The following is a 20,349-nucleotide window of genomic DNA, read 5'->3' as shown; positions in this document are numbered from 1 at the left end:
ATTCAAAAAACCCTTCCCTTAATTTACCACTGTTTGGAGGAGACATCATCTCCCCCAGCTGATCCTCTCTAGCTTTGCCAAGATCTTAGAAACTATACGACAAGAGCTTACACGCCAACACAAGATCCACGACAAGGACTCCAGGGGGTGGTTTGATTCCCATTGCCGAAAAGCCCTTTGTGCACTAAAAAGTGCTCTACATAATCAAGTTAGGGACATGCCCCTAATAGCCTCTCTAAGAAGAAACTATAAGTTGGCTCAAAAAACCCGCAAACGGGAAATAAAAAACAACCTTTGGGCCCAATTGCACCGGAGCACATTAAACAAGGACACCACCTTGTTTTGACGAACAGTTAGGGCCCCTTTTCTAGCTGATGCGACTGCCACTCGCCATCTGGATGTGGCAGTACCTGCCGAAAAATGGGTAGCCCATTACTCTCAGATTTTTGGGGACCCTACTCTAACAACCGAGAGTTCCAGATCTGGGGAGGCAGCCCCTATAAGCGATAATAATATCTATCCCATTGACCTCCACTTCGACCTTGTGGAGGTGACCGCTGCGTTGACTTCCTCTAAGACTGATAAAGCCCCCGGCCCTGATGGCGTGCCACTTGACATCTTTGTGAGTAATTTGGACTTATGGTCCCCAATCGTTACGCAGGTTATGTCCGCAGTCTCTCAGATTGGCCTCATTGATTCCTGGTCCTCTTCTGTCCTTCTACCCATATTCAAAAAGGGAGACCGCGATAACCCAGCCTGCTACAGACCCATTTCCCTCCTGGATTCTCTGGGTAAGGTCGCCGGAAGACTAATCTTGGAACGTCTTCGGGACTGGGCCTCGGAGAATAAGATCATAACCGACTTACAGTTCGGTTTCCAGGAGGGATTGGGTACTGTCGAACAGGCCTTAAATCTGACCCTGCTTATGGGCAAATACGCCTGGGCCAAAGGCGGTACTCTCTATCTGGTCTATGTGGACTTGAGTTCCGCATTTGACTGCGTAATTCATTCCAAGTTGTGGGAGATTTTGAGCAACCTGGGCGTAGATCCTGCACTCCTGAAATTTCTCCGAGAGCTATACACGGATGCAAAAGCATGTGTGAGATATGGCATCAATGGAGAGCTTTCGGAATCATTTGGTATTGCAAAAGGCGTTAGACAGGGGTGCGTCCTTGCTCCATTCTTATTTAACATCTATACAAACGGGTTGGAGCAAGCGATGCTGGTAGATAACAAAGACCTCCCCTGCATAAACACCCGGCCGATCCCTGCATTATTATATGCAGATGACTCTGTCATTCTGGCAAGGACGCCGAATCATCTCCAGGTTCAACTGGACAAGTACTGCCAATACATGCTTTCTCTTGGACTTAAAGTAAATAAGTCCAAGACTTTTGTCATGTATACTGGCAAGAAAGCCCAGAAATGCAAACCTCTGTTTATAGATAAGACTAGGTTAGAAACTGCTAACACATATCCATACCTGGGGATTCTTATTGATAATCATTTGTCCTGGAAACCTGCCACTTCCAGTAAGAAGCTGCAGTTCCAGCGCACAACATCGGCTCTGACTTCGTTTTCAAGGAAGTTGGGCAAGCCTGCCCCTGCTGTAATTTTGAAAATTTACCAAGCTAAATGTATGAGTGTGGCCACTTATGGAGCGGGGGTATGGGGCCACACGCCCGTTAATGAGCTCCAAATAATCGAAAACGATTTTTTGAAATACATACTAGCCCTTCCCCGAAGTGCTTCTACTTACGGTATACATATGGAGCTTGGTTGGGAGTATCTTACTGACATCATTAGATACCAACCGATTCTCCTTTGGCATCGTATTTGGACTCAGGAGCAATGTCTCCTTACTAGGTCATTAATAACTGATTGTCTTACGTTGACCTATTGGAAAAAGATTCCCTGGCTATTATATGTTTCTAAATTCTTGAGTGATCTGAATTGTTCAACATTTTTTACTGACCCTGTCTCACTAATGGCTATATCAAGAAAAACTTTGAAGAATATGTGTGTTGCCCATTTAAGAGACTTACGCATGTGTTCCGAAATTGGCAAACAATCAAATGTTCATTTAACGACGATACAATCCTCCTACGGCATCCAACCTTATCTGTCATTTTACCTGTCAAATTATGATAGATATGTTTTAACTAGGTTCCGATTTGATTTATTCTACCGTCTTGTTTCACTTCCTGAGCCTTCTGATTGGTCACGCGAATTAGCCAGCTGCCCCTGTGATGGATGTACCCGCCAGTCTACCTTGCATGTAACCTTTTTTTGCAATTTTTATGAGACTCCGCGTAAACGCTGGTTGGTCCCTCTTCTCCGACAATTTGGTCTGAGAAGATGCAGACCTGCTCTTTTGGCTCTTCAGTATCTAGATACCCCGTCCGCCGCAAAATCTGTAGCTTGCTTCCTTAAAGCATGCTTGAAAATTCATTCCCAACTATTGCTTACTGTGTCATAAGACTCTAATCAGTTCTGTATGAACAACCTGTTATCTCATCCCTTTACAGAGTGACACTGTATAGACGATTTTTTTTTTTTAAATGATTTCTTAATGCATTGATTCATAGTGTCATGTATTCTTCAGCTAAAAATGTTTAAATTGAAACTTTTATAAATTGTTGTAATTATCTGTTTTTAATGTACTTTTATGATTGTAAATTCAATCGAAATAAAGTTTCTTTTGACTTTGACAACCACCATAGTGAGTGGGGGAAATGGGTTTCTGCATGGCTCTTCCTCAAGTCAGTAGGACATGTCAAGGGTTCTCCCCTGCACCTGATGCTCTTGGAATTAGGGATTGAACCCTAGAAACACTCAATCAAGGGGAGTTATACCCCTTGATTGAGTGTTTTCCCTGAAGCAAAGGCAGAGAGGGCCAAATAACGCTCTATACAAACCATGTCTTGCTAGACATTGCAGATCGCTGGTACCTTAAAGCTAAGTTGCTCTATATTTTTTTTAAAGTATGATTGGTACATGAGGTTTCTTAATATTTCGAACATATGTTCTCTCTTTTCAGTTAAGCACTGGTCCATTGGCCCACTTGGTTTTTGCCATCTCACTTTGAATGAGAGAGGTTTCTCTTATTCAAATAAAAAAGTAAATGGGGGATTTTGAATTGTGCTCCAAGAGACGTTCAAAAAGGGTGTATTGCACTGGATCAAGATAGTTCTGTCATTTTATGGCCAGTGTCCCTCTGTTAAAAACAATATCATATCTTACGGAGAATCCTGTGATGGCTCCTTGAGGCACAAAAAAGATTGTTGCAGTGTTAAGAAATGTGTTATGGGAACAAGGATCCAAAAGATTGTTGCAGTGTTAAGAAATGTGTTATGGGAACAAGGATCCCAGGAACCTCACTGCCGAAACTGTGTCACTCCACGCATGAGTCACATATGAGTTGGGTATATCCTTGCCTTTATGGTGCTAATATTTTGTCAGGCTGCTTGGTGGTTATGACAAATTGTGAAATCCTCCCCCTTGAATAAAGCTTCCACTAAGATTGGTGGTCTGGTTTTGGGCAGTGGCACACACTTTTTTTCTTGTAATGGATATTGGATACTTGGGAACTACCTCTAACACATACTAAGTAAACACCTTTGTGAGGGTGGATGTACGCTTTGTGAAATTGATTTCGAACCAGAGATATTCTTGTTATTTGGAAACTGGGAGAAGTCATGAATAGGAATTTGATCAAATTATTTGACAAGCCTGGATGGATTTTGACCTGTGGTGTACTGAGGGCTACCATTACCTTAATCCCTGGTATGCCTTACATAGCTAGGATTGAATGCTGTGAAATATAGGATCATTCGCTGATTTAAGCTAGGTTACTAATGGAAGAACTCATAGATAGAGTGGTCTCCAAGATTTATGGAACTCTTGAATGTAGTGTGGCACATACCCTACTGAGCTAAAGGGAGAAAATGGTGGTTGACCTGGTTCTCTCTGAATATGTGGATTGGGCTGATGCCTTATCCCCCCGAAAGGTACGTAGATACTATAGTGTTTGGCACATGCAGCTTAAAATCCTGGATCCTATTGTAATAGATTCAAATAGTTTAAGTGTCTGGATGCTAATCCCACTTGTGTCGCATGTCAGTGAATTGACTTTAATACACACACTCTTGAGAGGGAAAGCAATATCCTTGCATTCCGCAATGCCGGGCATCCTGAATTGATGACTGCTTTCGGAAAGGAAATTGTACTGACCCTTCATATGGCTGTGTTGGGGCTGATTGCTGATCTTCATTTGCCCAAAATCATATGGACTTTCTATGCTTTAGGATTAATGTTATCTCATAGACTTAAAGCTTGTGAATGGGGCAATCCAGGCATCCAGATGTCGACTCTTGTGGTTGGGAAAGAACCGGTGTAGGTCTTTTTTAAAAACAGTTGATAACTGAGGATGGATCAAAGAACATGTACCCTATAAATGCTCGACAGAGCGGTGAGGGTATTTGTGCAAAAAGAAACATTGCTGTGGAATTGGGATGAAGCTGCAAGATGTGTTTCATTTCTTGTGAAGCAATGGTGCAAAAAAACAAGAGTGTGGATGGATCTTCTATGCCCACATACTTGGTGCTCCAAAATAATTTCTATACATCTTAATAATTTACAATGGTATTAATGCTTGGCTACTCAGGATTCTTTCAATGTAGCATTTCACTGTGTGAATTAAAAATAAAACATATATATATATATATATATATATATATATGTGTGTGTGTATATGTATATGTATATATATGTGTAGATATGTTTTTAAGGTGTGTTTAACCTTGTGTCTTTGTTTTGTTTTCAGATCTCAACAATAAGACTAAAGTGAATAGTACATTAATCGATGAACCACTAATTATGGAGTAAGTGTATTTCAGACCTTGAATGAAATCATTTAATTAGAAAGCAAGATGTGTTGGATATTGAATGACCTCTTTTACATTACATCAATGTGTTTGAATTTGAAGTATAGTAGAATATAAAAAGTTATTTAAGACGTGATGACACTAAGACCTTAAAAGATCTAGAAATATCCAATTCAATTCAATAATCTTTATTTCGTTGCAATAGCATCATAAAAGATAAACAAAATACATGATATTTATACACAATACATAATATACGTGGCCACATTATCATCAACAAGTGTACAAGAATGTACATTTCAAAAAGTGCTAGTGCATGACCGAATACTATCCCTGAGCCTTCACAGCTAAGTCACGGGAGTGGGCTTAAAACATACATCAATAAATATAGTTAAAAAGAGGTTTAAAATATTTACACAATTAAAAAAACATTAAACTAATTTATAACAGCCAGACACTTAAAATGGCAGTGACAGTTTTTGTCTAATACATTTTACTGCCAGGAGGAATCTACTGATACCAAACACTATAACTTGACTAGTGTCCGTAATTAATATTCTTCCTGCTTCCTTGTGTGAAATTATTCCAATGTTACGGCACAATGGCACTATCCATTTTCTTCTAGTTTCTACATAGCTTGGACAGAAAAACAAAATATGAAAAATGTCTTCTCTTACATTATTTGTGCATAAGGTACATTTATCATTACTAATGTTCCCCCATTTTGACTCGGTTTCCCGAGTTCTTAGTATACCGTACCTATACTTTAAGTACAAGGTTTTTGCTAATGGTGGCTGAATCTCATCAAGAAACATTTCAAACTGGGCTACATTTTTCATCAATAAAAAATTTTCGGTTAAGGGGCCATGTGCTCCAACGTATACAGCATCATGACTCACAAAAGCCCAAAAAGAGAGTTTAACTATTTTCTTTGAGGACACAGTCAATGATTCCGGCTGGCTCCAAAAATGGGATAAACCCAATTTTATTAACCAGCTTTTAACGTGTTTAAACCAAAGAATCTTATTACTCGTGTCTAGTTTTAAAACTTCAACCAATCCATTTTTAGGTCTCCTGGCGTTTAACAGCGCGTCAGCGCTGTGTCCGCCAGGAGATCTTTTGTCGCTGACTCTGCTTCCCAGGAGACAGCACCTGGCGCGCGCATTTTCTCTCCGAGGAGGCGATTAGAGCTGGCCACGCGCACGCGAACGAGCGCTGTGGCCAGCTGCTGTCTCCTGGGAAGCTCCCACACGCATGCGCATTCACACAGACACAGACACACACACGAGCACCCATGCACGCACGCACGCACATACATACATACATACATACATACAGAGACACACACTCTCCCATGCATACACACACACACACGAGTGCGCCGAGGCCCCCCCGCCGTCGCACACATACATACACACACGAGCATACACACACGTGCACCGATACCCCCTCCTACCTCCTACAACTAAGTTGTCCGGTCCTGTTCTCTTCCGTGCAGTCCTTGGATTCCGCCGGTTTCTCCTCTCGTTGCCCGCTGCCCGTCTCTGCCGGTCTGTGATCCCACTTCTGGCCGTTTAGCGCGCATGCGTGTGATTGCACGCATGCGCTTTCCAGATCCAGCGGCGAACACTACTCCTGCTTGAGCAGCGTTAACCCCATCGCTGCCAGCCAAGGCTGAAAACAGAGCAGAAGCAGCCAGGCAGCGGCTGCACAGCTCACTAAAGGCAGAGGGCACAGGCAGCTCAGAACGATGAAGCATCAATTGTATTTATTAATAGCAGCCACAGCAGGTCAGCTGCACTCCTATATACCGGCGCGCGCCGCGGGTTCAGGGAGGTACACTGGCAGGGAGAGCTATATCAATATAATACTATACTGCTGACTTTCAAAGGGGCTGCTTCCATTAGGACCGGAGTATCACGGGGTCAACTGGTGGCAATGGAATATTTATATACCTTATATAGCTGCCACCGAGCACTCAGGATGGTTTGCAGTGACTGCTAGGAGTCAGTGAGCTTACAGAGAGCCCCCTTTTCGGTCACAGGCTGCTCTGAAGACAGGCAGTAGCAGTAAAACACACTACTGTGTGTGTCACTACACTGTCCGAACACCGTTATCTTACTGGGACATGTGGTATGGTAACAGTTATGTATTACACTGGTGGCCAAAGGAGCTAATGTGCCTACTCCAAGGATCTGTGTTTGCTCTCCTATACTCACATGTTCACTTGTTTGATTTCACATGAGTTTACATGGCTTTTCATCCTTCTAAGGTCGATAAAATGAGTACCATTGAACAAAGGATCTTTGACCATTCAATAGCACAACTAAACTTTTCAGTGAGCTTACAGAGAGCCCCCTTTTCAGTCACAGGCTGCTCTGAAGACAGGCAGTAGCAGTAAAACACACCACTGTGTGTGTCACTACACTGTCCGAACACCGTTATCTTACTGGGACATGTGGTATGGTAACAGTTATGTATTACACTGGTGGCCAAAGGAGCTAATGTGCCTACTCCAAGGATCTGTGTTTGCTCTCCTATACTCACATGTTCACTTGTTTGATTCCACATGAGTTTACATGGCTTTTCATCCTTCTATGGTCGATAAAATGAGTACCATTGAACAGAGGATCTTTGACCATTCAATAGCACAACTAAACTTTCAGTGAGCTTACAGAGAGCCCCCTTTTCGGTCACAGGCTGCTCTGAAGACAGGCAGTAGCAGTAAAACACACTACTGTGTGTGTCAGTACACTGTCCGAACACCGTTATCTTACTGGGTCATGTGGTATGGTAACAGTTATGTATTACACTGGTGGCCAAAGGAGCTAATGTGCCTACTCCAAGGATCTGTGTTTGCTCTCCTATACTCACATGTTCACTTGTTTGATTCCACATGAGTTTACATGGCTTTTCATCCTTCTAAGGTCGATAAAATGTTTACCATTGAACAGAGGATCTTTGACCATTCAATAGCACAACTAAACTTTTCAGTGAGCTTACAGAGAGCCCCCTTTTCGGTCACAGGCTGCTCTGAAGACAGGCAGTAGCAGTAAAACACACTACTGTGTGTGTCACTACACTGTCCGAACACCGTTATCTTACTGGGTCATGTGGTATAGTAACAGTTATGTATTACACTGGTGGCCAAAGGAGCTAATGTGCCTACTCCAAGGATCTGTGTTTGCTCTCCTATACTCACATGTTCACTTGTTTGATTCCACGTGAGTTTACATGGCTTTTCATCCTTCTAAGGTCGATAAAATGAGTACCATTGAACAGAGGATCTTTGACCATTCAATAGCACAACTAAACTTTTCAGTGAGCTTACAGAGAGCGCAGAGTAGTGAATGCAGAGTAGTGAATGGAGAGTAGTGAGTAGTGAGTGCCGAGTAGTGAGTGCAGAGTAGTGAGTAGTGAGTGCAGAGTAGTGAGTAGTGAGTGCAGAGTAGTGAGTAGTGAGTAGTGAGTGCAAAGTAGTGAGTGCAGAGTAGTGAGTAGTGAGTGCAGAGTAGTGAGCAGTGAGTGCAGAGTAGTGAGTAGTGAGTGCAGAGTAGTGAGTGCAGAGTAGTGAGTGCAGAGTAGTGAGTAGTGAGTGCAGAGTAGTGAGTAGTGAGTGCAGAGTAGTGAGCAGTGAGTGCAGAGTAGTGAGTGCAGAGTAGTGAGTGCAGAGTAGTGAGTAGTGAGTGCAGAGTAGTGAGTAGTGAGTGCAGAGTAGTGAGTGCAGAGTAGTGAGTAGTTAGTGCAGAGTAGTGAGTAGTGAGTGCAGAGTAGTGAGTAGTGAGTGCAGAGTAGTGAGTAGTGAGTGCAGAGTAGTGAGCAGTGAGTGCAGAGCAGTGAGTGCAGAGCAGTGAGTGCAGAGCAGTGAGTGCAGAGTAGTGAGTGCAGAGTAGTGAGTGCAGAGTAGTGAGTGCAGAGTAGTGAGTGCAGAGTAGTGAGTGCAGAGTAGTGAGCTGCCTCAAGTGAAGTACTCTGGTACCCAAGGATGACTAGCAAACAATATTATTCACAACGTTGCTTACTATTCAGCAACATTTGACAGTTTGCAAATCATCTTTATACAACAATTCAGAGTTTGATAACAAGTTAATGTAACACATTGTAATATACAATGCCAATAGCTCAAACTTTAAAGCTGGGAGACCTATTGCATTGTAAATGCTTGTTATATTCAGTTAGCTCTGGGGTAATCCACAACCTGACCCATAACAATAATGGTCTTAATATTGCATGAAGGTCGCTGCGTCGTATATTCATATCAAGGAGTAGGGGTAATAGTGGAGTGTTACTAGGAACCTTTAATAATCCCCTTAAGAACTTATTCTCCAAGATTTCAAATGTCTTTCTACATACGGGTCCCCAAAGTTCTGCCCCATACAGAACCGCTGACTGAACCTTGCATTTAAAGAGTTCTAACGCTGGGGTAACTGATTTGTTTACACAGTTGTTATGCCTTTTCAGTATTGGTAAACAATTTTGTTTAAACACAATTTTTGATTTTTCTAATTGGGGTTTGCAATTTAAGGATGAATCCAATAACACCCCCAAATAAGTGAAACTTAGTTCATAATCAAGTTTTTCTCCATTCAATGTTAAGTTTTTCCTGAAACTTTTATGAGGGTTAAGTGCCATATATTTAGTCTTTTTTACATTAATTTCTAACCCTTTTATGATACAATACTGCTGGAACCTATCTAGTAGGATCTGTAGGCCCCGAGGGGTTTGAGAAATGAGAATCGTGTCATCCGCGAAGAGGAGGGACGGAACTCGTCCCCCCCCCAAACGCGGAGAGTCATTGTCACAATTCTCCATATAAGCTGCAATATCGTTGACATAAAGGGAGAAAAGTGTAGGTGCCAGCACGCACCCTTGGCGTACTCCCCTCTTAATAGGGATTTCATCTGTAAGTTCACCATTGGGGCCCCATCTTACCCTGGCATAATTGTTCTGGTGTAACCTAGTCACTAATTTCAATAATTCATCTGGGAACCCCTGGTTTTTCAGTGTATTCCACAATAAATCACGGGGGATAAGGTCAAATGCTGCTCGTAAATCTACAAAGGTAACATATAGATTACCTCTGCGGATGATGACATATTTCCAGTACAAGCAGCATAGCCTTAATACCTGGTCGATGGTCCCAGTCCTTTCCCTGAACCCTGCCTGGTACTTGGATAAAATCAGGTTTTCCTCCAACCACGTGTTTACGCGGTTTAGGATATGTCTGGCATACATTTTCTGCGTTATATCTAAAAGACTAATGGGGCGATAGTTCGCTGGATCCCCTCTATCCCCCTTTTTAAAAATGGTGATAATTTCAGCCCCATCCCATGTATCAGGGATTTGGTCACCCGCTGCGATGACATTAAACAAGCAGCTTAAACAAATGATAAGGTGCCCAGATCTCCATATTGTATTTATAAAGATCACCAGGGATCTTATCCAGACCCGGGGCCTTCCCTTGCTTCACAGAAGCAATTGCTGTTTCAGTCTCTTGTATATCAAAGATTACCAATGAGTTTTCAACATCCTCTATCTGGGTTACTATTTCATTTGGGTTTACCATAAGCTTTTCCTCTGTAATTTGGGCTGCATATAATGATGTAAAATGATCAACCCATATAGCTTCATTTAGGAAAACCTCTCTTGAGCCTTTGTCTGGCTTATTCCCTTTGGCTACTAACTCCCAGAACTGCCTGTTATCTTTAGCTTTTGCAGCTGATAACATACTAGACCACAGATCCTCGTCCCAGGATGATTTTGCGGTGGCTATTGTTTTATTGTAAATTTTCCTTTTTGCTTTAAGATCTACAGAGCTTTTAGTTTTTACCGCATTGATCAGGTCGGTCTTGGCTACTCGGCATTCCTTGTTAAACCAGGGTTTGCCTACTGGTTTTATATTCGCTGACCCGTTCCCTTTCCTAGGTTTTTTAGTAATAAGATCAATCAATTTTTTACAAAAGGATTTGTGTAGTCCAATAAATTCACCAGGTTTACATTCATCCATATTATAGGACTCAAATGAGTTCACAAATGTGGAATAAATGTTAGCCAACAGATCTTTCCTTTCAAGAATATATGCCCATTTACCGGCCCTTCGATTATTACTCAATACAACATTGTCACAGATTAATGGTACTTCTAGGCTATGCGTACCCTCAGTGACACCAGATTCTTTCAGGATACTAGACAGAAAACTCATTTCCAACGGGAAGTGATCGCTCTCAAAACGTTCTCTAACCTTTAAGTCATTTGTATATGGCCACAGATTAAAAGAAACAGAAACATAATCTATCTTGCTACTACAATTCCCCCTACTAAAGGTAAATGCTCTCGGGGAGTCTGATGGCATGCGCCCATTACAAGCTCTTAGACCATAGCATGTGAACAGCCCCGAAATCTGGAGGGCTAATATGGTCCCATGAACAGTTCCATTATTCAGGGCTGGTATCCCATTGGCAACGTCCTCATCCTCAAACAGTTTAACCATCCCCACAATTGGCTCAAAATTGCAATTTAGGTCGCCACATAGAATGATACTTTCAGCATGGTCTAAGGTGTCCATAAACATTTCCAATTTCTCTATACATGGAGATTCCCTATTAGTGGGACATGATCTATTGTACACATTTATGAGATTGATTACCCTCTTGTCACTTGTAGTTCATTTCAATCCAAGTATGTCTAAGGAATCGGTATTTAACATTTTTACCCCCACATCAATAGTTATACTGATCCATATTACCAACCCTCCCGAGGCTCGCCCTCTTACTGAGGGGACGGCCGCCACTTGGTAGGTTCTATATCCTATTCTATGGAACTGATACGTGGCCCATGTTTCCTGTAGCACACAGATATCGAATGAATTAATATAACTATTCCAGTCAGGATCACACATTTGTGTACCAACACCAGCGATGTTCCAAGAGACTAAATTTAACAATGAGGGTCTCTCTTTTAAACAAAGTGTACTAGATTTAACAGTGGGAGGTAGATTGTTATCAATAGTGGTCCAGATGTTTGAATACCTATCCACAGATGACCCACTGTTATCGCTATCTCCTTCATTTGGATCACGCGATCTTGTGCGTATTTCATGGTCACACCCTGCCATATTGTTGCTATTACAAAAATGTTCACAGCCAATCTCCTGGTGGTTAGGTGGTGTATTCACCTCCCCACTCTCCTTAGGAGGTATAACGTTAGGTATGTGGGTTACATTATTTAAAGAAGAAGATTCCTCTGATCTAGTGGTCAGTGTTAATGCCTGTAGTCAATCAACTGACTCAAGGCAATCAAATTGATTGTAGGAGAGGAAGTTAAAGGGGTGTTGGATTTGCCCTAACCAGCCTCCTCCTTGGTGTCTCCTTCCACGGTGTCTTACCGTGGTCCACCCATCAGTTCTAGAATGAAAGTGACCGGGTGGGTAAAAATGTGTTAATTTAAATGGATGTATGGTGGTGGCTGGGTCTGGATTAGGATACTTCCAATTGCAAATATAATTGACTATTCTTGGGTTGTCAAAATTGATAACTATGTTATCTCCTTGTATGTCTTTCGTCATGTGGCCCACCCATGATACTCGCCTAATACTCAATATATTACCCCTCAAGCCAGGGGGCAACGGCCTATTGGTATTTAGCCATTGGGTCACCCTTTTCCAGAGGTAGGATGTACTTTCCAACTCCTGCTCACCTAGCTCAGGCACTCCAGTCAAGATAGCCACAAATGGGCAAACCTCCGGGGGAAGATTAAGTACATCCTTGACTTGGTCTTTACTAGGCCTATTTGTTACCCCCTTACTGCCTGTAATGTTCGGTGTACTTTGCTTTTGCGATTGGTTATTAGGTACATCACAAGTTATCGTAGGGTCGCCCACATTTGGTTTGGGTACTACTTTTTCCTTTTGCGCAAGTATAGCATCTGAGGTGTTTACAGGAATATCTGTTATCAATGTTGGTTGCGGATTAATACTGGATTTACTCAATTGGATATCTATTCTCTCCTTTATGTCCCTCTCTATGCGTTTTAAAGATACCTCTATTTTACTCAGTCTCTCCTCTAATGGGTGAAGCATATGTCGTAGTGCTTCAAGTATAGCTATAGAAGCAGAATCCCCCCCTTCTACACCAATTCCTGTTAAATTCTTGTTTGTGTCAGCAGCCCCTTCCAGGCTAGTATTAGGTGACACAAGATGCTTAGGACCCTTCTTCCTCTTGCCACTGGTATTGTTGGTTACAGGCCCTTGTTTATTCTTTGGAATAGCCCCTGCGTTCATCCCTTTCTGCTGCCTGGTATTATATACTTTAGCTTGCTCAACAGGTACCGGTGCAGCACGAACATTAGGTAAATTGTTTGGTGATTGTAAAATAGATTCGGGGACAGTTAGAGTACTACTCTCTGTAACATTCAGTATATCATTATTAATAGTTATATCCACGTCAGTTCCATTACTTTGAGGACCATTAGACTTTCGTACTATTTGAGGTCTGTCTTTAGCAATAGGTGTTTTAACATGTGCCAATGGCCCAAGAGAAGATCTTCTCGCAATATCCAATTCCTGCGAAACCCTCCTTTCCATGATATTTATGCTTTCATCCACCACACAGTTCATTCTTTTGATAAATTGGTCCATAGCTCCCGTAAAAGCAACAGTGTCACTCTTCCCTTTACTTTCCTTTGGTGGCATACCAATGGTAGAGAGGTTGTTATAAGCAAGAAATAAGTTAAAAACTGATTAAATTTAATTAGTACTCACGAAATAAAGTGTAACATGGACAAGGGGAGTGGCCCAACCTACCACTGAGGGCCACAGAGGGCCCGCCCTTTGCCCGGGCTTAGCCCCGGGCGCTCCCGCGCGCGACTCGCGGGGCGAGAGGGGGTGTCAGGCTTTTACTGGCGCCTCCGGGCGCTCTGCACGCGTCACGGGCGCGCCGCCGCCCAAGAGGTTGCTGGGGAGTGTGGTCCGTTGTCGCCGACCGCCTCCTGCAGCCTCCCGGCGTGTTGCACCTCGGCCGTTTCCCTCACGGCACTGCCCGCTGGCAGAAGGACAGGTATGATTCACGGTGTTCCCCCTCTGGGCTCCCGGGGGGTCAGGCTTTTACTGGCGCCTCCGGGCGCTCTGCACGCGTCACGGGCGCGCCGCCGCCCAAGAGGGTGCAGGGGAGTGTGGTCCGTTGTCGCCGACCGCCTCCTGCAGCCTCCCGGCGTGTTGCACCTCGGCCGTTTCCCTCACGGCACTGCCCGCTGGCAGAAGGACAGGTATGATTCACGGTGTTCCCATTTACCTGTACTTTCAAAAGACCGATCTTCCCTTATTTTTGATACACTGTGCCTAATACAATAAGTATGTATTGCACAACTACCATCATTGCTATGCAGAGTATTCAAGGTATATCTGAGAAGCTCACTCTTTGGGTTCATCGAAGAGTTCAAAGAGAAGAGTTTTTCATATTAATTCATAAAAGAATCATAGGATATATATTTGGTTAAACACACTGGTGATATTTTGGTGACTTTGAATAGCTTCTTTTTACCGGTAGTAAAGATGGCATGGAATTGGCCTCCATCAAGAGGATAGGTGGCGGCTACTTTTCCACAAATATTGCAGCAATGGCATTGAGAATAGTAAATAATTCTGATGTAATGCCTAGGAGATGTAATAAAGGATGCTACCCTCAAGCTCTGAGTGTTGTCAGGACTTTGAGTGGCTCTGAAGGTCGGAAAGAGAATCCAGAGCGATATATACATCACTCCCCCCTCCCCTTTTCCAGGTTACTTGCTTCATATCAAAGAAAGGAACTCATTAGGTTTCCCTTACAGAAAAATGAGTAGCCATTGATGTAGGAAGGAACAGAAGTGGGCTTTGGGAAGCCAAAGAGCAGGCAGAGTATTGGCAAGGCAGATCCTGAATGAGGTGTCATAGTTTACACCAAGAGATAACATCTCATGTTGTATTAGTCATGCTGTACTGAACCACTATTGTATCCTCACTCAATGTATCCTATACTAATTGTGGGATAATTTGCTTTTATGGTACCTGGATTGTGAGAGCCTCTAAAATGCAGTTTATACTTTAACTAGCTGATACATGCTTTGTTTTCTAACTAGGGTTTAAGCTATAAAGGTGGGCAGGGTAATAAGGAAGAAATGTTTTAGGAAAGAACAGAGAATTAAAAACTGTGGAAATGCTTCTAAGAACTCAGGAACAAGAAGGGCAAGAAAGTAAATCCCTAGGTGTGAAAATGCAGTACTTGAAAAAGGAATCTGCAATAAAGAATTTACCTTTGTTAACTTACTTTCTGATGAGACCGCATCTACAGAGTCCTTACTTGAACCCCTTCCAAAAATATTGAATCTGCGAACTTGAAACAGCAGTGCAGAGTCTCCGGAGCTCCTTGGTATTCCAATTAAAGTGCAAGGCTACTCTAGAAGTAATGCTGTGCCTTCATGAAAGGTGCATTTCATTGTGATGTCTGTTGAGCCTTTTCTCTGCATATCCGTACAGGTCAGGCATGAAGGGGACAGAACATAAACATAAGAAAAATCAGCAAACAATAAATGAATAACCTTCAAAAGAGGAGGTGTAAGGTTAGCAAGAAATCTCCATAAGCGGTTTCATCCATTATAAAAAGCCTTACGGAAAGTAACAAACATATTGTAATGGCTCCCTCCCACACATTCCTTACGTGAACTGCTTGTGATACTTGTGGTGGATCATCTTACCCGTTATTTTTAGAAAATGAATTGGTAATTCATTGTCATGGCGATGGGGATCCACTCCATGATTCAGGAAAGCTGAGGTACTGAAGACTCCTAGCCTAATTGGAGCCAATTCTGAGTACATGGGCCCTGTGCGATTTCATTTCCTGTGTCACTTTATGGAGGAGAAGGACTAGGGTATTCTGTAGTTGAGATGAAAACCCCAGTGCCCTGATAGTCTTTCATGGAATTCTTCCAAGAAAGTTAGAATATGCAGTAGAGAGGATATTTACTGTTTTGCAAAAATATCTAGATCAGGCACACCCCAGAGATCCGTAATATATGATCTTTTATTCCCTACAGGAGCTCCATTTGTAATATGCTGAGAATATCCTACTGAAAGATTTATTTTAGCCTTCTACATCCATGACAGATTGCTACTGACAAACCAAATTCTATGTCTGTGGTAAAGAACCATAGTGCTTTGCATTGTCTATAGTCCATTGCATTATCTCTAAGTGGTTTGTGGCAGTATTGTCCATGAGACACAGAATCTGTTTTCCCTATAAAAGGGAAAGCATATCTTTCTGGCTAGTTTGGCTGGTCTCACCTCTATGAACTTGATGTCCTGAGTTGTCTGTTGAAGAGACAAACTGGCTGATTTAGTTTGTCAGAGTGGGTACTCCATCGCAAAGGCGACAGAGTACCCTCTCTGCCAAACTGAAGATCCACCTGCCTTATTCAGAGTTGGGCAGATCTTCAGTATGTCGAGCGAGGAGACTACTCAGTATTTGCTGCCGACATACACCTCTGACGGACCGACAGAGTTAGGGCCATCAGAGATATTGCCATTTGCCTACCTACCCTATTTAAAGAGGTGATCAAATGGCAATGTTTCACCATCAGGTAAAAACCTGGGGGCACGGAAAACTGCAGAATGACCCTCACACGTTGGGTGAAATTTCTCATGGTAAGGGGATTATTGCTTTTTGTATTTTCAAAGACAAAATCCTGCTTTGGGATTCTATTTTTTAAAATATAAAAAAATGGGCAAGTTTGTCCTAAGACTGATTTAGTTGTCTAACAAATGTTCTACAAAAACCTTGAGACAATCAATGAATGTTGTCCATTCTCTCCTCAAAGGGAAAGGACTACCCATAAATATCCAAAATCACCCCTATAAAATTGGATTATTAGATTCACTGGGCAAGAGCAAGAAAGGACTGCTTTTTGTTTAACCCCTTCCACGCTCATGACGAGCTGGGCTCGTCATGCAGTAGCCTCCTGCTACGCTGATGACGAGCCCAGCTCGTCATGAATAATGATGTTCATGGATTTCCAGCACAGGGGAAAAATCCCCATAGCATTCAAGGTGGAAATGAAGCCAAGCTCATGATGAAGTGTGAATGTAGCAGACTGGTATGCCTTAGGTAGTGGCAGTGGTGACAACTTTAGTGTCCAGTTGTCCAGATAAGGATGCACATACATTCCTTGGTGATGCAAGTGACCAACTGCCACTATCATTACTTCTCTAGGATGCTGAGAAATTGGAACATTGAAAACATTGTAGGCCTATTGAGACCAGCCAGTGCTACTTCTGTAAGAGTGGAGTACTTGTTGAACCATTGCCATCATCCATTAATTGCATGATAGGGAAGCAAGTGTAGGGGGGGCCCTACACTTGCCCCCCCAGTCCGGGTCCTTTGAGTCTTGTACATCAAGGGTTCCAAGTTGTTTTGTTGTGAATGGAGAGGTGACGGAGAAGGCTTGTGGGTGTTTTTTCCTCAACAGTTTAGCAGGGTTGAGTTGTAGGACTTCAGCAAGACGGCTGTTGAGAAATTGGGGTGCCAATATGTCAGTGTGAGCTGCTGCAGTAGCACTGGGCAGCAGTCTGGTTGTCTGTGGCTGGTGTGGAGGGAGAGAAGGCACATTTACGGTTGTAACCGGAGTATGGGCTGCTGGCCTGTATGGAAAGCATGGAAGGCTGCGAACTGGGTAGGTTGTTGATACTTATGGTATCCTTGTTTTTTGTATTTTGCCAATTCAGATGTAAACCGAAGAATACTTCTATGATATTAAATGAGCTGTACTCCATCTGTCTTTCAGCTTCAATGGTGATTTGATTCCAGATATATTTTTTACTACAAGTGAAAGCAAACAACCATGTATACTGATTGGAGGGTAAGTAGATCTACTTGTTTTAGGCCAGATCATTTACATTTCAAAAGTTGTAAGATTAAGTCTCAAAATATGTTGACTTAGACACAGAAATGGTCAATGATGGTGATGGACATAACCACGCTTGCAACAGACACTGATAATGCTAACTCTACAACTGAATCAGAAGTTCTGTCATTTGAGTGGGTAGAGCTAGAGTAATTGAGATTTTGTTTTTGGTCTCCTGAGCTGATTAAAAGAGAAATTTGGTTTGAATTGGCAGTCACAAAATGTGTGTCATTAGTTTTTCTTTCCATCTACATGTCAGAATTATGTGCACAGGAACATGGCCTCTCATAAATATTTTACTTAAGCTAAGTTGGCAGGTATACATACTACTTGGTAGTCCCTAACAGTTTGTTTTATTCCTGTTTTGAGTTCCTTTGATTCAACAGTTGGAGGGAGAGACAGTGCTTTGTAAATTAGGTAGGTTATCCTAGAGAAGCAATTACCCATGTTAAAAAGTATGTGTACTCTATAGAATAAGTTAAAATGATTCTGGGGAACAGAGCAACTTTAACAAAAAGTTTTATTGTTTTATTTTCAACAACAGCAAAGCATATCACCATTCCATACATTACATTAAAGGCATGTGAGTAGACCATGTCTTGCGGTATAAGTGCATCTCTTTCTCAGAATAAGCTTCTGCGCTAAGTAGAAGGGCTCCCCCTCTGACCCCTCTTCTTTTCTCCACTCTGTATCTGGATGTACCCCTGTCAATTGGCCATCTTCGATTGTCCTATTGTTTCCGTCTAGTGACTACATAAGCTGGGAGGTTATGCCCTCCCTTTCTAGGCCATAGTAGGTTCTCCACTGCCCCCACACCTGAAATTTGGCACCCCCTTGCCTCGCAGACTACTCTTTCTGCCTCCATACAATGCATCATTCCAGTCACCCATTGATTCTTGGTGGAAGGGATGCTGTTTCCCCACTTACTAGCTATGTCTCTTTTCGCTATGTTTAAACTGAGGGCGGACAATATGAATTGTTTTTTGGGGAGGTCTATGTTGCACTGTATTCCTAGGATTAAGAACCGTGGCTTGGATGGGATGCGGGTTCCCAGGATGTATGCGAACTGTATGACAACTTCTTTCCAGTATGCCTGTAAATATGGAGAGTTACAAATCCTATGTAAGAACGTGTCCCTTACCTCTTCCCATCGCAGACAGTTGGGGGTTTGTGACCTCCCCCTTGTGGAAAACTGGGATCTAGTATAGTAAACCCCCTGGAGGATCTTGAATTGTATAAACTTCTAGCTCGTTTTAATTGGTTCTTGTCGGAGTGCATCAGCGCTGCCTCCCAATCTATGTCATCCATGAGGCCGAGGTCCACTTTCCCTATCTTCTGTAGGGGGCGCAGGCTATCAGGCCTATTTTTAATAAGAGTGCAATATAATAGTGAGCAGCCTTAGATGGCATCTCCTCTAGGAATACCATACTTTCGAGGGAACTTACTGTCGTCCATCTTATCCCAGGTATTCCCTCAGCCCGCAAAGTGTGGTGCATCTGAATATACCCGAAAAACTGTGAATCATGCAAATAATATTCTGCCTGTAGGTCACAGAAGGGCTTTATCCTGGTCTCAGAGTGTCACTATCCCAATCAAATCCCAAAGGGTCTTTCTTAACATGCCTTATAGCTCTTTTACTTTATTTCTCATTCACATTGGGGTCATAGGGAGAGCTTGCCCTCCATACCACCTAGACCCTACATTTATCCCAGGCCTCCAGGGTAGTTTTTGTAGGTCAGAGCATGAGAGATTGAAACCTCTTACAATAGAGGCAATGTATATGAAATTTGTCTTCCATGATGGACCTTTCCAGTCGTGTCGATGGGTCTGACCTAGGTAGCAAGTGCCACTCATTTATTGTCCGGAGCCGGGATGCTCAGTAAAATGCCCTGATGTGTGGGAGCGAATGCCACCATGGTACATGTTCCTTTGTAGAATTTGAAGGGCTATACATGGGGGTCTCCTATCCCGCAGGAGGGTCCTTAGTGTGCTCTCTACTTCACTGAAGAACACACCCGGTACTGGCCATTGGGCATTTATAAGTACTTATAAAAATTTGGGCAAAGTGATGATTTTAAAGAGTGCTGCCCATCCCATAATCAAGAGAGGCACTCGTCTCCACCAGTCTATTAGGAATGCCTTACAGACAACCTCTAAGTTTCTCCCAAGAGTAACGGACGCCCTCCATGGAGTTCACCATTTCAGATGGGACCAGGATCACCGGAGGCAAAGTGCCCATTTGATATAGTATCGATTTGCCCCAGTTAATTTTGTAGCCCATGTATTTCTCAAAGTTTCTGAATACAGATAGAACCACTGGGAGTGACATAATTGGGATGGCAAGGTACAAATAGTTTGTTTTCTGCATACACAAGCACTTTTTTTCTGGGCCTACTAGGAGAAGAGAGAGGGATTATCCCTGAGGTGTTCACCTTCCCAGGCTGAACTCCGAGAAGGTTCCATTCTATACAGGAGCAGAAGGTTAGACCAAATCCCATCCTGACCAAGACTGGGAGGGAAAAGGTACAGCCAATGT

The 20,349-nt window shown here is 42.7% G+C and overlaps 1 protein-coding gene across 1 annotated transcript in view; it reads left to right on the top strand.

Moving 5' to 3' along the window:
• Positions 1-20,349, top strand: part of ITFG1 (integrin alpha FG-GAP repeat containing 1) — a 1,092,549-nt gene that overhangs the window by 180,870 nt on the left and 891,330 nt on the right. Inside the window, exons 4-5 of the mRNA XM_078670869.1 lie at positions 4,826-4,883; positions 17,694-17,768. Coding sequence (XP_078526995.1) covers positions 4,826-4,883; positions 17,694-17,768 — 133 coding nt within the window. The remainder of the gene's footprint in view (positions 1-4,825; positions 4,884-17,693; positions 17,769-20,349) is intronic.

This window comes from Lissotriton helveticus, chromosome 12, assembly GCF_964261635.1.
Source record: "Lissotriton helveticus chromosome 12, aLisHel1.1, whole genome shotgun sequence".
Taxonomy (NCBI): Eukaryota; Metazoa; Chordata; class Amphibia; order Caudata; family Salamandridae; genus Lissotriton; species Lissotriton helveticus.
Note: the sequence above shows the minus strand (reverse complement) of the source record. Positions and strands in the feature narration are given on the sequence as shown.